The sequence below is a fragment of the Myxocyprinus asiaticus genome, chromosome 41 (genome assembly GCF_019703515.2).
Source record: "Myxocyprinus asiaticus isolate MX2 ecotype Aquarium Trade chromosome 41, UBuf_Myxa_2, whole genome shotgun sequence".
Taxonomy (NCBI): Eukaryota; Metazoa; Chordata; class Actinopteri; order Cypriniformes; family Catostomidae; genus Myxocyprinus; species Myxocyprinus asiaticus.
Genome location: NC_059384.1, coordinates 24,607,530 through 24,624,832, shown reverse-complemented (window position 1 = coordinate 24,624,832; position 17,303 = coordinate 24,607,530). Strand labels below are relative to the sequence as shown.

The 17,303-nt window shown below is 39.5% G+C and overlaps 1 protein-coding gene across 3 annotated transcripts in view; it reads right to left on the bottom strand.

The window, feature by feature from the left end:
* Window positions 1-17,303, bottom strand: part of LOC127431763 (collagen alpha-1(XV) chain-like) — a 132,659-nt gene that overhangs the window by 22,631 nt on the left and 92,725 nt on the right. For all 3 annotated transcript variants that reach the window (XM_051682295.1, XM_051682294.1, XM_051682296.1), the window contains 8 exons: window positions 17,163-17,216; window positions 16,582-16,638; window positions 9,665-9,724; window positions 9,503-9,544; window positions 4,110-4,128; window positions 950-1,027; window positions 725-750; window positions 365-463 (listed from right to left, as the gene is read on the bottom strand). In XM_051682295.1, coding sequence (XP_051538255.1) covers window positions 365-463; window positions 725-750; window positions 950-1,027; window positions 4,110-4,128; window positions 9,503-9,544; window positions 9,665-9,724; window positions 16,582-16,638; window positions 17,163-17,216 — 435 coding nt within the window. The remainder of the gene's footprint in view (window positions 1-364; window positions 464-724; window positions 751-949; window positions 1,028-4,109; window positions 4,129-9,502; window positions 9,545-9,664; window positions 9,725-16,581; window positions 16,639-17,162; window positions 17,217-17,303) is intronic.

Genomic DNA, 17,303 nt, shown 5'->3' with positions numbered 1-17,303 from the left:
ACAACAAGTGAGAGACACAGAGAAGTGTGAAAATGAAGATAGCATGAAATCTGATTGAGACAACAAAGACAAACAGAAACAAAAATGAAAGAGCACAGAATAAAGTGAGATAGAGATGAGAATGAGATTAAAAGTAGAGGTAGACAGAGAGAAAGAACAGAAAAAAAATAAGACAAACCTGCACTGGGCAACACTGGGTGCATTAAATTAAATGCATCTTTGTCAACTGCACTTGAGTCTAATGGAACACTGATACAATAGGTTGTTGTACAATTACAGTTGCTGTTACTCTAATAAAAAGAGATCTTACAATGCTTTTAGCTGCATTGCAGAGGGTTCATATAATTACATAATATCCACTCACCACCAAGCCAGATTTCCCAGGGACCCCAGGTAGCCCCGGCATCCCGGCTTCACCTTTTTCTCCTTTCTCTCCCCTAAAACCATGGTCACCTTTATCACCCTGTTAAACAAACAAAGCAATGCATTCTAAAGAAAAAAAAAAACAAAACAAACAAACAAACATATGCACCAACACAAACATGAATCAATAAACAGATTTTCAAATTGCAAAATTTGCTACATTTGCCAAGGTACCCTGCTTTGTGCCTGACAGGCTGCTCAGGTACCTTCCTCCAAAATGCAACATTTTCTAACAACATCTTAAAAAATAAATAAATAAATAAATACTGTATGAAAATTATATTTGAAATCTTAAACTTACTGTTATTTTGGTTTCCAGTGTATTGCCTATAACAGAATGGATCAGAGCACTTATAATCTTGCTTGACTTGAAACCAACACACATGAAGTGAAAAACAAACTCAAACTTTCAATTTAAAGGATGTGGAGTAAAATTGTGAGAAAAAAAGTTATGTTGCACATTTAATTTGATATCATGCATCCATGAGTTTGTACTTTGTGATTGAGGGCACTAGAGAGGACATACTTAAAGGAGATGGTAATCCTGGAAGACCCCTCTCCCCCTTTTCCCCTTTGGCTCCAAATGATGAGCAGCTAGCTCCCCCTACAGGTGAAGAAGTCACAATAAATAACAAAGGTTGAAGTGTACAGTTCAGGAAGTTTATGAATAGTTCAGGAAGGTATTTAGACACTTAAGGCATTCTTAAAAAGGTATGAATGTCACCCTAATCCTAACATAGCAAAAACATATTTTCAAGCTAATTATTTCACAAAAATAACTTTGTTAGGTTTTAAACAATCAATATACTTTTCAAATTTAAGAAGAATTGCATTTTGACACTTTCTGGTTGTCAAACATTACTGAAAAGTCTGTTTTCAGATGCCACTCAGATTGATATTTTGTTATTGTATTTATACATTTTTGTAGCTTAAGTGTCCAAATACTTACAACACACACACACATATATATATACAGTTGTGCTCAAAAGTTTGCATACCCTCGGAGAATTGGTAATATATGTACCATTTTTAAAGAAAACATGAGTGAGCAGGCAAAACACATTTCTTTTATTTCTTATGGGATTCATATTCAACTGTAGGTTATAACAGAATGACACAATCATAAAACAAAACATAGCAACAAAGAAAAAAAATGAAATGACCCCTGTTCAAAAGTCTGCATACCCTTAGTTCTTAATACTGTGTATTGCCCCCTTTAGCATCAATGACAGCGTGCAGTCTATTATAATAGTTGTCTATGAGGCCCCAAATTCTTGCAGGTGGTATAGCTGCCCATTCGTCTTGGCAAAATGCCTCCAGGTCATGCAAAGTCTTTGATCTCAAACGTGAACCACATGTTTGAGATCTCCCCAGAGTGGCTCGATGATATTAAGGTCAGGAGACTGTGATGGCCACTCCAGAACCTTCACCTTTTTCTGCTGTAACCACTGGAGGGTCAACTTGCTGGAAAGTCCAAGAGCGTGCCATGCGCAGCTTTCGTGCAGAAGAATGCAAATTGTCTGCCAGTATTTTCTGATAACAATCTGCATTCATCTTGCCATCAATTTTCACAAGATTTCCCGTGCCTTTAGAGCTCACACCCCCCCCCAAAACATCAGTGAGCCACCACCATGCTTCACAGTGGGGATGGTATTCTTTTCACTATAGGCCTTGTTGACCCCTCTCCAAACATAGCGCTTATGGTTGTGATCATAAGGCACTATTTTGGTCTCGTCACTCCAAATTACAGAGTGCCAGAAGCTGTGAGGCATGTCAAGGTGTTGCCATTTGTGGCATTGGCGCAGTAAAGGCTTCTTTCTGGCAACTCGACTATGCAGCTCATTTTTGTTCAAGTATCATCGTATTGTGCTCCTTCATACAATCACACCGTCTTTTTCCAGAGCAGCCTGTATTTCTCCTGAGGTTACCTGTGGGTTTTTCTTTGTATCCCGAACAATTATTCTGGCAGTTGTGGCTGAAATCTTTCTTGGTCTACCTGACCTTGGCTTGGTATCAAGAGATCCCCGAATTTTCCACTTCTTAATAAGTGATTGAACAGTACTGACTGGCATTTTCAAGGCTTTGGATATCTTTTTATATCCTTTTCCATCTTTAAAAGATGGTAATCCTGGATTTTGCTCTTATGGAAAGAAATTGGTACTTTTATTCACCAAAGTGGCATTCAAGTGATCATAATGTATAGTCAGGACATTAATAACATGAAAAATGACTATTACAATTTGAAAAAAATTTTCAGAACTTCATAAACTACTTGAAAGAGTTCTCATCAAAATATCTTCCATGTGCAGTAATGACAGCTTTGCAGATCCTTGGCATTCTAGCTGTCAGTTTGTCCAGATACTCAGATGACATTTCACCCCATGCTTTCTGTAGCACTTACCATAGATGTGTCTGTCTTGTCGGGCACTTCTCACGCACCTTACAGTCTAGCTGATCCCACAAAAGCGAGTTAAGATCTGACACTCTTTTCCAATTATCTGTAGTCCAATGTCTGTGTTTCTTTGCCCACTCTAACCTTTTATTTTTGTTTTTCTGTTTCAAAAGTGGCTTTTTCTTTGCAATTCTTCCCATAAGGCCTGCACCCCTGAGTCTTCTCTTTACTGTTGTACATGAAACTGGTGTTGAGCGGGTAGAATTCAATGAAGCTATCAGCTAAGGACAGTAGGGAAATTGAACAGCAGACTACAAAGGATAGTTCGGACTTATGAGGGGATTATTGGTTGCCCCCTGCCCTCCCTTCAAGAACTATACACTTCCAGAGTGAGGAAAAAGGCTGGAAAAATCACTCTGGACCCCACTCACCCTGCCCACCACCTTTTTGAACTGTTGCCTTCTGGCCGGCGCTACAGAGCTCCAAGCACCAGAACCGTCAGGCACAGGAACAGTTTTTTCCCTCAGGCTATCCATCTCATGAACAGTTAAAACTGCCCCATTGAGCAATAATTATGTGCAATACACAGTTTAGTCTTTTTATATTTATCCAACACATCCTACCTCTTCTGCCATTACATTACATTGCACTGTATATAACAGATTTGTATTTGCACTACGTATATATATATATATATATATATTAGTCTTATTGTGTTTTCTATATATAGTTTATTTTCTATTCAATTTTTATTTTTATTCAATTTTTATGTGTTTATTTTTTAATTATTTTTTTTTATTATCTCTTGTTGCTGTATTGTATTGTTGTACACTGGAAGCTCCTGTCACCAAGACAAATTCCTTTTATGTGTAAGCATACTTGGCAATAAAGCTCATTCTGATTCTGATGGGAGGCATCTATTTCTCAAACTAGAGTCTCTGATGTACTTATCCTCTTGTTTAGTTATACATCTGGCCTTCCACATCTCTTATATATATATATATATATATATATATATATATATATATATATATATATATATATATATATATATATATATATATATTATAGAAAAATATATAGAAATATGACAGCATTGTAAGATAAAACATAAAAAAATAATGGTGAACATTAGAATACTTTTATTTATAGATATAGAATCTATAAATAAAAGAATACTTTTATTTACTTTTACAACCACAAACATATGTTGTGATACTAAATATAGTAACAACATTACCAGATTTATATATAAATAAGATAATCAAAAAATAACACAACCGTTTTAACTCACCTTGTGTGTCTCCATTAACCTGAAGAAAATCAAACAAAAAATAGAGAACTGTGTGAATATAACTGACACAACACAGTTAATTCAAAGCATTTAGACTGTAACCATCTGGATGAGAAATCAAATGCTGGATAAAGAGGGAATATTTGGACTAAGAAAATGGCAATTATGTTCTAATGAAAAATGAAAGAGTTCTGTTTTTCATTAGATGATTGTAACTACAATAGAAGTGATGGGTTAAAAATAAGATATTGAGGTGTTTAGAACTATTGCTCAAGTTGATGTCTGTTATGGTGAGAAAAACACATGTAGTAAATATTTTATTAATCTTTTTCTTCTTAGTCTACATGCATAATGCCAGGGGATCTCAATCCAAGACAAACAGTAATTTGAAAAGGAAAAGAACATGGGAATGTAAAAATATATCAAGGAAACCAAACAACACTGCTGATTTTCATCGTCCCGTGCTGTTTGAGAACATGATATTCAAGAACATAGCAGAATACTACACTGCATGAAAAGAGCTGTATCTGGACCAGTAGACTCCTGTATAAACCGCTGAATTTCGGACGTATTCAGAAATTTACTGGCCCGGAGTCTCAGAATCTACAGGCCCATTTACATCCGATTATATACCATTTCGGATGTATAGTGACTGACAATTCTTTCTGTGTTATGGCCATTTGTTGCCATGGTAAGTAATCTTCTTAAGTTAATCCTCTTAAGGTATCAGTAATAATACCACTGTGCACAATGGTTGAGATTTAGGCCTATTCCTAAAGTTTTCATATTTTTGTTTTTATGCACACGTCAGATTATTTTCTTTAACAACAGAAATTTTTTAGTTAAACTTTAAGTTTATGCTTCTATTACTTAATTTTTTGTTATGTTTTTATTATTTCATTAACTTATTAATTTTAGTTTACTGCTGTATTTTACAGTAACTGTTGATTGGAGATATTTAATTGTTTGCATTCAATTTCATTAGTACCCGTATTAAAAAAAAAAAAAAAGAATTATATATATATATATATATATACTGTATATATATATATACAGTGGTGTGAAAAAGTGTTTGCCCACTTCCTGATTTCTTATTTTTTTGCATGTTTGTCACACTTAAATGTTTCAGATCATCAAACAAGTTTAAATATTAGTCAAAGATAACACAAGTAAACACAAAATGCAGTTTTTAAATGAAGGTTGTTATTATTAAGGGAAAACAAAATCCAAACCTACATGGCCCTGTGTGAAAAAGTGATTGCCCCCTAAACCCAATAACTGGTTGGGCCACCCTTAGCAGCAACAACTGCAATCAAGCGTTTGCGATAACTTGCAATGAGTCTTTTACAGCGCTGTGGAGGAATTTTGGCCCACTCATCTTTGCAGAATTGTTGTAATTCAGCCACATTGGAGGGTTTTCGAGCATGAACTGCCTTTTTAAGGTCATGCCACAGCATCTCAATAGGATTCAGGTCAGGACTTTGACTAGGCCACTCCAAAGTCTTCATTTTGTTTTTCTTCAGCCATTCAGAGGTGGACATGCTGGTGTGTTTTGGATCATTGTCCTGCTGCAGAAACCAAGTTTGCTTCAGCTTGAGGTCACGAACAGATGGCCGGACATTCTCCTTCAGGATTTTTTGGTAGACAGCAGAATTCATGGTTCCATTTATCACAGCAAGTCTTCCAGGTCCTGAAGCAGCAAAACAGCCCCAGACCATCACACTACCACCACCATATTTTACTGTTGGTATGATGTTCTTTTTCTGAAATGAGGTGTTACTTTTACATCTGGCGTAATGGGACACACACCTTCCAAAAAGTTCAACTTTTGTCTCGTCAGTCCACAGAGTATTTTCCCATAAATCTTGGGGATCATCAAGATGTTTTCTGGCAAAAATGAGACAAGCCTTAATGTTCTTTTTGCTCAGCAGTGGTTTTCGTCTTGGAACTCTGCCATGCAGGCCATTTTTGCCCAGTCTCTTTCTTGTGGAGTCATGAACACTGACCTTAACTGAGGCAAGTGAGGCCTGCAGTTCTTTGGATGTTGTTGTGGGGTCTTTTGTGACCTCTTGGATGAGTCGTCGCTGCACTCTTGGGGTAATTTTGGTCGGCCGGCCACTCCTGGGAAGGTTCACCACTGTTCCATGTTTTCGCCATTTGTGGATAATGGCTCTCACTGTGGTTCTCTGGAGTCCCAAAGCTTTAGAAATGTCTTTATAACCTTTTCCAGACTGATAGATCTCAATTACTTTCTTTCTCATTTGTTCCTGAATTTCTCTGGATCTCGGTATGATGTCTAGCTTTTGAAGATCTTTTGGTCTACTTCACTTTGTCAGGCAGGTCCTATTTAAGTGATTTCTTGATTGAGAACAGGTGTGGCAGTAATCAGGCCTGGGTGTGGCTAGAGAAATTGAACTCAGGTGTGATAAACCACAGTTAAGTTATGTTTTAACAGGTGGGGCAAACACTTTTTCACACAGGGCCATGTAGGTTTGGATTTTGTTTTCCCTTAATAAGAACAACCTTCATTTAAAAACTGCATTTTGTGTTTACTTGTGTTATCTTTGACTAATATTTAAACTTGTTTGATGATCTGAAACATTTAAGTGTGACAAATATGCAAAAAAATAAGAAATCAGGAAGGGGCAAACACTTTTTCACACCACTGTATATATATATACAGTACTGTGCATAAGTCTTAGGCACATAAGATGTTTCACAAAAGCATTTGTCTTAAGATGGTTATTTATATCTTCAGCTTTAGTGTGTCAATAGGATATATACATTTTAGACTCCCAAACATTTATTTAGCAAATAGAATATAATAGAAAAGAAGAACAGGGAGACCTGCAACAGATGTCATGGCCCCCACAAAGCCACCCACTGAACATCATTTCAGTCTGGGATTACATGAAGAGACAGAAGCAATTGAGACAGCCGAAATAGATAGAAGAACCATGGCGAATTCTTCAAGAAGCTTGGTACATCCTATCTGCCAACAACCAAGAAAAACTGTGTCCAGGTGTACTTAGCAGAATTGGTGCTGTTTTAAAGGCAAAGGTGGTCACACCGAATATTGATTTAGCTTTTTTATGTTTACTTGACTTTGTATGATGTTAACTGATAAATGAAAACTATTTATGCCATTATTTTTGAAAACATCCTCACTATGCAACATTTGCCTGTCTTTGAAACTTTTGCACTTATGTGTTTTTCTGCAGTACAGTTTGGTTGACATTTTCTGACCATGTGATCATGGCTATTGACCAAATGCTTTAGGCAGTTGTAATGATTGATCCATTAGCCATTTAAATTAACTATTATGTCAGCACATGGTAACAGTGTAGGTGCTGAAAATGTACATAACTAAAAACAAACAAACAGATAAATCCCTGCATTTTAAAAACAGATTTGTTTTCTGTAATATCTGTCAAAACTATCAGGTAAAATAAAATGTAGTTATTATTGAGTTAAATATCACCACTGATTGGCTAACAATTTTTTACATTCAGGATGTACATTTTTGCATGTTTGTCTGTACAGTAATGTAGTTTGCTTTAGCCTACAATAATCAAAACTTTGAGTTATTTGTCTTCCCCTGTACTCTGAAACACAGCAAGCACCTAACTTTTCACTCTTAATTGCCAGTCATTAACATATAAATAGCCCTCACAGCAGGACACCGCCATAAGTTGTCAAAACCAGACGAATTTACTCTGTAAATTGCCGTCAAACTTCACGGTTCCCTTTACATGTCTGCTGAATTTAGGTATGTAGCTTTTTGTCGACGTTAACGGTTACATGTTACTTGGGTCAGTTTTTTCCCTAATACATCTGGCAAACTTGATGTTAATTGGGAGTTTACTATTCCCACATTTTTCCAGATTTGACTCTATTCATGCTAAGAAAAACATTTAGTTAGGTCATTGCAAAGCATCCTAACCCAAACACCATGCCTCTGTCCAAACGACATGCAGCGTGCTGAAACAAGTATCATGAAGATGCCTGCTCTGGATTATGGACAATGAATCATGAGACATCCATTCATGCAATAATTCTACATGTTGACTGTTAAATATGACCTTTATATTTTCCTTTACAAACGTATACAATCTTACATTAAAAAAAAACTTAATTGAGTGCTTTTTTTTTTTTTTAGATAATTATCCACAGAATATAGCCTTGATGTGTCCTTATTCAAATAGGCAGTGTTAGTTTCATGAAAAGTGAGTCAATATCAATGGAACAATTGGGTTTGACTCTCTATTAGACTCAATAAGCAACAACAACTCTGAGAAATGTAGTAAATAAAAATATAGAGGCCAAGAACAAAGTACCTGGCATTGTCCATAAGCCATATCAAACTCTTTAAAGACATCTTTAAATGACAACAGGCAAACATCTCCACCTGAATGGGTCTCATGCTGTAAAAATGTTAAAGTGGGAAATGGTACGATGGTAAAGAAAAACAATGATGAACTCTATATAATGGTAATAATTAATGGCCATATACACGTTAGATGGTACTTTTGCCAATATCCATAAAAATGTGTTTGTGAGTCCTACAAATGTAACACTTTTAGTCACTTCAGTTACAGTATAGAATACGTTTGTCACTTTCAATTATAACCAAACTGTGTGTGAACGTAACCATATATAGCACTCTAAAACAAGACTGACAACCATATTCTGCTGCTGCGTTAACGTAGATGCAGAGTTAAAGTAATGCCAGTTAAAATGTCCATTACTTCTAAGATGGGTTGATTGTGACAAAAGAACCAACATTTTGAGGAGGATAGTTCACCCAAAAATGAAAATTCTCAAAAATGACTTTCTTCTGCTAAACATAAACAAAGATTTTTAGAAGAATATCTCAGCTCTGTTGGTCCATAAAAGTGAATGGTGGCCAGAATTTTGAAGGTCCAAAAAGCATATAAGTGCAGCATAAAAGTAATACATGAGACTCCAGTGTCCAGTAATCCATATCTTCAGAAGTGATATGATAGGTGTGGGAGAGAAACCGATCAATATTTAAGTCCTTTTTTAATATACATTTTCCTCCCTGCCCATTAGGTGGCGATATGCACTCAAAATGCAAATCGGCAAAAAACTAAATAAGAAAAATGTGAAAGTGGAGATTTATAGTTAAAAACTTGCATAGAAAGGACCTACATATTTCCCTAAAAATCTTGTTCTGCAGAAGAAAGAAAGTCTGTAATGGCATGAGGGTGAGTAATTGATGAGATAATTTTCATTTTTGGGTGAACTATCCCTTTAAGCAGCCAGTTAGAGTGAGAGAGTTCATCAGTTCAGAGATGATGATGACGAAGATGATGGCATAATTAAGCCTTAGACGACGACTCAACGTGTCAAACACACACTTAGTAACTTACGGGCTTTTTGCAGTTAGGTCGAGGAGGAACCGGAAACACTGTCTATGAAAACGTAGAGGTAAAGTGGACACTGAGCATGAGAGAGTTACAGACATACATCACAGACAGTCTGTGTATGACACAGAGACAAACAGAGACAGACAGAAAAAGAGAGTCACTTACTCCTTTAGGACAGTTGAATATTCCTGGACGTCCTGGTGGGCCGGGAGGACCAGGCGGACCCTATGGGATAAAAGATGGATGATTATAGAAGACGATGGACACAAGCCAGACAACAATGGGTAAAAATTAAAGAAGCAAACTATTAAAAAAACATCAAGAAATAAAGAATTAGGACAACACTTCACAGTAGGACAGGATTTCAGTACACACAACAGCCAGCTTGCTAATAGCAAGGAAAATGTATTTTGTATAGAAGGCTGCTCTCCAGTTCTAAATAATTAAAGAGATTTGTTGTTTGTGTTGCTGCTACCTGTATGTAGCTTTTGAGCAACAGCTTTGCTGCCTTGTTTGAGCACCAGCTAACTTCTTGCTTTCAGATTGTGCAGCGAGATGGTGCGGCACTTTAATCCAGGCCCTTCTTTCAGTACTCTTTATTCTTTTATTGGTGCAACAATTTAGATCTTGTGCAATTTTGGGTAAAACCAAGAAATGGTGTGAGGAACAAACAGACACACTCAGAGCAGAGTAAACATTTTTAGGAAGGCAGATAACATACACTGTAAAAGTGGTAACCTGCAATTAAAGTATTACTTTACTTCATTGCTGTACTTCTACTATACTTGACTCAATGCAGCTGTCTCTTTAACATGTTATTTACTATAATAGAAATTAACCATTGATTATACCTCATTTTTACCACATTTCTACAAAATTATCTACTCTTTAGATTCTGTATTTTTACATTTTCATTTGCACTGTAATAGTCACCTATCATTTCTACCTCATTCACTGCCATTGTGACTTCTGTATTTACACTTTTTACTCATATGCACTGACTGGTCTTTACCATCTGTGCCTCTTAAAGGAATGTTCTAGGTTCAAAACAAGTTAAGCTCAATCGACAGCATTTTGTCACGGCTCCGGTGAGTTTGTCGGTTTGGTTTATTTTCTCTCCCTCTTGTCTTGCAGGCGAAGCCAGCATGCATGATCAGTGTTTAAATGGGAACATTGATTGTTCCCAGGTGAACGCTGATCATGCCACTAATTAGCATGTTAGCAACACATGGTTCTCCTTTAATTCACTCCCTACTTAAACCCTTCATGTTCTCAGTATCCTTGCTAGATTGTTGTTTCATGTGAAGTAAATTACCTCACTCTTTCTGTTTAGTTGGTCCTGTCTCATGTATCTGTTTGGTTGCCCGTCTCCACCCAAGTGCTGTGAGTGTGGTTACCTTCCAGTTTGCTATACGCTTGTTTTCTGCACTCCTGAACCCTCAACGGAGGATTCCTCATCTCTGCCCAAGTGTCAGCAAAGTGATTACCTTCCAATCTGCTGGGCGTTGTTCTGTGCACCTCACTATGCCTCTACGGAGGATTCCTACGAATCAGCTCCTGACTTCCACAATGCACACACTCGTCTATGAACACACTCTTCACAGAACTGCCCATTGTGCGGCTACGCAACATACTCATCCCCAAAACTCCTTCCCTCAACTGCAGTCAGTGCCGGGATCACCAATCCCAGCACAACAGTTAAAGTTATCATTTATTGTTAATAAATCCTATGAACTGTTCCTCTGCTCTTGGGTCTGTTTGTCTCGCTCTCACTTTCTGACAGAACAATCTAGCCAAGTATGGACCAAGCGGAGGAATCTAATTTTCACTCAGCCCTCTCTCAGAAGGGAGCTTTACTGGGACGTCAGCAGGATCAAATCTCTGAATCTAACTCTCTGGAGATGATGGTGTTGCAGCTCGCTGAGCTCACCTCTGTTGTTCAACAACTCTGCCTACCTCCTGATGCTGGTCCCTCTCAGGAAGCATCCTCTCTGGCTCCAGCAGTTCCCCACATTTCTGGGCATTCAGAGGCTCTTATCCCTCCTCGAACACCGTATTCAGGTGAGGCGGGATCCTGTAGCGCATTCCTTTCACAATGTTCCCTGTTCTTCACGTTACAGCCCTCTCCTTTCCCGTTCGAGACTATGAAGGTGGCATGTGTGATCACACTCCTCACCGGAAGGGTTGGTGAATAGGGGACTGTCATGTGGGACAACAGACATCCTTGTTGCGCCTCTTTTCACGCTTCTCCACTGAGCGCCACCGAGTTTTTGATTGCTTGGCTCAAGGTCAGGTGGCGGCGAGGGTCTTTTCCAGACTGTTTCAAGGAGATTGACGAGTCTCAGATTATGTGATCGAATTTTGCACCCTGGCTACATCTTGTGAGTGGACCGACCACGGCATGTGGGACCGGTTTCTGCATGGGCTTTCCGACGACATCCAGGACGAAATCTATCCTTTCGATCTTCCCCCATGTTTCGATGATTTGGTTGATCTGGCTTTCCGAGTCGATCAACTCCTGGCCTTATGACATTGCCGTAAGAGACATCGCTCTTCACCTCCTCGGGCGGCTGGCCATTCCCACTGTTCCACTACTTTGGCCAGGTCATCAGAATTACACCCCGACACTGAGTCCATGCATGTCAGGAGAACTCAGATTTCACATAAGGAGAAGCAGCGACACCTCGTTAATGGACTATGCTTTCATTGTGCCTGGTCTGGCCATCTATCTGCTTTCTGTCCGGTAAAAGCCACCGCTCATCAGTTGGAAGGGGGTTAATGGTGAGCACACACCTTTCGACAAAGCCTCCTGACTTTGTACAAATCTCTCGGCCCGGCTGCAGTATGGCTCTACCTGTCACATGGTCTCAGCCCTGGTGGATTACGGAGTGGAAGGGAACCTTTTGGACATCGACTTGGCTTCCAAATGGCGGCTTCCCATGGTCCAGTTGGATGAACCTATCACTGCCCACACCCTCAGTGGCATGCCCCTGTCTGTCATTACCCAGTCCACCAAGCCAGTCACTTGTTTCTGGTAATCATATGGAGCAGTTGTCCTTTTAACTCATCCAATCTCCATCGGCACAGGTAGTGTTGGGGCATCCTTGGTTGGTAACGCACAACCCACACATAGACTGGTCAACCAACACTGTTCTTGCTTGGAGTTCTTACTGTTTGTCGCACTGTCTTAATTCTGCTGTCTCCCCTGTCCAGTCTTGTGTTTCATTGCAGGATGAATGGCAGATTTATCCGGAGTACCGTTTACATACCATGACTTGGGGGTGGTGTTCATATCAATGATTCTCTGTCAGCCGGTCTCATCCACCCTTCCTCGTTGCCGGCAGGGGCGGGGTTCTTCTTCATGGAGAAGAAGGATGGCTCACTTAGACCCTGTATGGATTATCGGGGGCTGAATGACATCACGGTAAAGAATCGCTATACTTTGCCATTGATGTCCTCAGCTTTCGAACTCTTGCAAGGAGCATCCATCTTTACGAAGTTGGACCTACGCAATGCTTATCACCTTGTCCGAATTAGGAAGGGGGATGAGTGGAAGACGGTGTTTAACACCCATATGGGGCACTTTGAATATTTGGTTATGCCTTTCGGATTGGTCAACACCCCGCCATCTTCCAGGGGCTCATAAATGATGTGCTTAAAGACATGGTTGAATGTTTAGTATTTGTCTACCCTGATGATATTCTGATCTTCTCCCAGAATATCCAGGACCATGTTCAGCATGTCAGGCAGGTGCACCAGCGATTACTAGAGAATCGGCTGTTCGTCAAGGCAGAGAAGTGCACTTTTCTTGCACAGTCGATTCTGTTCCTGGGGTTCATCGTTTCATACAAAGGAGTGCACATGGACCCTGCTAAGGTCAGAGCTGTCTTCGACTGGCCAACCCCAGATTCCCATGACGGATCTCACCTCCACCCGCACTGACTTTTGTTGGTCCCCGCAGGCTGAGGCCGTGTTTTCTAAATTAAAGGAGCAGTTTTCTACTGCACCCATTCTTGTAATTCCCGACCCTGCAAGTCAGAGTATGGTGTAGGTGGATGCGTCTGAGGTTGTTGTTGGAGTGGTCCTGTCGCAGCACTCTTCCTCGGATGGAAAGCTGCATCCGCGTTTTTTTCGCACCGCTTAACACCAGCAGAACGGAACAACAACCGAGAATTGCTGGCTGTCTGGTTGGCCTTGGGTGAGTGGCGTCATTGGTTAGGGGGTTCGGGGGTACCTTTCGTGGTCTGGACTGATCATAATAACCTAGACTACATCCGTAGTGCCAAACACCTCAGCTCTAGACAGGCTAACTAGGCATTATTTTTCACTCGCTTTAATTTTATCCTTTCGTATCGTCCGGGCTCTAAGAACGTCAAGTCCTACTCATCGTCTTGATGTTTTGAAGTCGAGACCTCCACCGTTCCACCAGATACCATCCTACCCGCCACTCAAGTGGTGGGCATAGTATCCTGGGAGGTGGAGGCTAAAGTCTGTGCTGCGCTACAAAACACCGCACCCCCCACCACATGCCCAGTGGGTCAGTTATTTGTTCTACGCTCAGTTTGGATGCATGTCCTACAGTGGGGTCTCTCATCCAACGTCGCTTGTCATCCAGGGGTGACTCACACCCAGATGCTCATTAGACCGCGTTTCTGATGGCCATCGCTTGCGCAGGACATACGCAGGCTCATTGCCGCTTGCCCCATCTGCGCGACTAATAAGACATCCTGTAACTCTCCTGTAAACGGACCAGCACCGGTCTTAGCCCCCAGCTTACATGTGCAGGCAGAAGGTTTGGTTGTCCTCTAAGGACATTCTGCTCTGACTCCCCTCACATAAGCTGGGTCCCAAGTTTATCAGGCCGCTTCCCTTTGCCAAGGTTATCAGTCTGGTGGTGGTCCGTCTCAAATTACCACCTTATCTCAAACGCATCATCCCGTTTTTCGTGTTTCTAAGATAAAACCGGTTTTACATTCTAATTTGCTCCCCACCACTACCATCCCTCTGCATCTTGTTGAGGGCTCTCCGGTGTACATGGTTAGGAGACTGATCAACATCAGGCGTAGGGGCAGAGGGTTCCAGTACCTTGTTGACTGGGAGGGTTATGGACCTGAGGAGAGATGTTGAGTCTCGGCTCGGGACATCCTGGACCTTGCCCTCATAGATCCTCTAATTCACTCCCTTCTTAAACCCTTCATGTTCTCAGTATCCTTGCTAGATTGTTGTTTGATATGAAGTAACTTACCTCACTCTCTCTGCCTAGTTGGTCCTGTCTCGTGTATCTGTTTGGTTGCCGGTCACTGCAGGGAAAGTGATTGCATTCCAATCTGCTGGCCATTGTTCTCTGCACCTCACTATGCTTCTACGGAGGATTCCTACAAATCTGCTCCTGACTTCCACAACGCATACACTCGTCTATGAACACACTATTCATGGATCTGCCCATTGTGCAGCTACAGTGCGCACTCATCCCCTCATCAAAGTTCACTCCCTCAACTGCAGCCGGTGTCGGGATCTCCAATCTTTGCCAGCACAGTTAAAGTTATTATTTATTGTTAATAAATCCTTTGAAGTGTTCCTCTGCTCTTGGGTCTCTTTGTCTGGCTCTCTGACAATTTGCGGCATAAAGTTGATTGCCACAAAAAACTATTTCGACTCGTCCCTCCTTTTCTTTAAAAAAAAAGCAAAAAAAGAGGTTACAGTGTGTCACTTACAATGGAAGTGAATGGGGCCAATTTTTGTATGATTTAAAGGCAGAAATATGAAGCTTATAATTTTATAAAAGCACTTATATACATTTTTCTGTTAAAAAGCATGTATTATTTGAGCTGTACAGTTATAGCTTTACACAGAAATGGTTAGTAAGCAATTTTATCACACTAAAATCATGTTAACACACATATTGTTTATGTAATTGTAATGTATTATTGTAATGTAATGTTTACAGATTGGCCCCGTTCACTTCCATTGTAAGTGCCTCACTGTATCACAAATTTTTGCTTTTTTAATGGGAGAGGCAAGTCAAAATACATTTTTATGGTAAATAATATTTTTGGCTTGAAAGAACAGTTGCCCAGATGTTCCCACTTGACGCAAAATGTATTGGGTTAACATTACCAGGTAACATAATTCTAGCATTCTGGAAGTAAAAATGTCATCCAAAATCTCAATTGCAAAATTGACTTCTAGAAATAACATATATACCTTTCACGACAGGCTAACCATGGGCTTCAATGTTGTTAAAATGCTTCTGTAGAAGCCGTAACTTAATGATTTTAATTACATTTGAAAAAAATGTGTGTACTTGCCGAAGGACTACACTACCCACAATCCTGAAGCAAGATCCCCCAATCAGAACTGTCTGCACAGCAGTCAGTTTTCACAGGCTATTGGAAGCTAGGTAGGCTAGCTAATGTTAGATAGCTCCCTACCTTACATTATTTAATTTGGGATGTTTTGGTATGTTTGCTGATAAGAAAATACACTAAAAAGGAGAAGAAAAAACAAATCTAGACTGATTTGGTTTTGGGTTGGTTAAAGGCTGAAATACTAATGCGAGAATATGAATGAAAAAAAAAAACATTCAGAACCCAGGCTTCAAAAGAAGTAGTTGATTTATTGATGAGCTCTTTGGTCCTTATTTACAGTAGCGCCATTTAAAATTTTTGACGTGAATGTCAACGAGGCTGTGAGGGATAGACTTACTGTCTCTTCAATGCGTTGTATAGTTGTTTAAAGTGTTTTGGATCATTCCGCTTAAGAAACATTAAAAAATAAATCTTTCCAAGAAGTTTCAGTTGACAAAAACCTCCAAAAAACATGAGTTGTGGAAAATTAGATGTGATCTAGGAGCTTTATGCAGCTTTATACAGTACCACTGAAAAGATTGTAAGTCTATCCCTCACAGCCTCATTTTCATGCCTGTCAAAAATCAAAGATGGTGCTACTGTGAATAAGGTCTATACCCTGATACATTGTCAGCAACGCTGCAATAATAGGAGTTCTAAAAGTTTTAAGAGAATGTTTGATGCCATGGTTACAGGGCAAAAAAATCTGTGTATAAATCTATGGGAAATACTCACAGGTAACCCTGTTGACTCTCCCTTTTCTCCTTTACGTCCATTCATTCCAGGACGACCCTGAGAAGAAACACAAGTCAATTATGTGTCAATCAGTCATAGCAAGCAAAAATGCTAATCAGCTCAGCAGCTGCACCATTTACAAAAAATGCATCTGGGAGCAGTTAGCACAAGTCTCAAACTCAGCTTCATAAGACACATACTACATGGAGAATGTGGGTAAAACTACATAACTTTATATAACTAAGTCACTGTCTAAAAAAAGTGAAAAGGTCTAGCGTTGTTTGTTTGCAAATGCCACCTGGTTTGATATTTCGTAATCTAATAGAATGAAAATTGCACAATTGTGGCTTAAGCAGCCAAATACATTTTTGGACAACTGCATAGTGCAGATCAGTAATTTATGTCTGTTTAAATATGAATAAATATGAAAATATATTAATCAAAAAATAATATATAAAATTAAAATGTACACCAACTACAGATCTTGCATTCTAATGTTTGTTAATGTTTTCAATGACATTATAAAGAATATATCAATATGAAGGCTGCATGTACTGGATCTGAAATATTAGGTAACTTACCGGACGTCCTGGAAATCCAAATTCCCCCTTTGCTCCAGTCGGACCTATTGGTCCCTGGTTTGGATTAAATAACACACAAATGAAAAATCACTTTGAGGCAAGACTGCTCACAAACACATTGAAGAACCCCTTAACACAGGT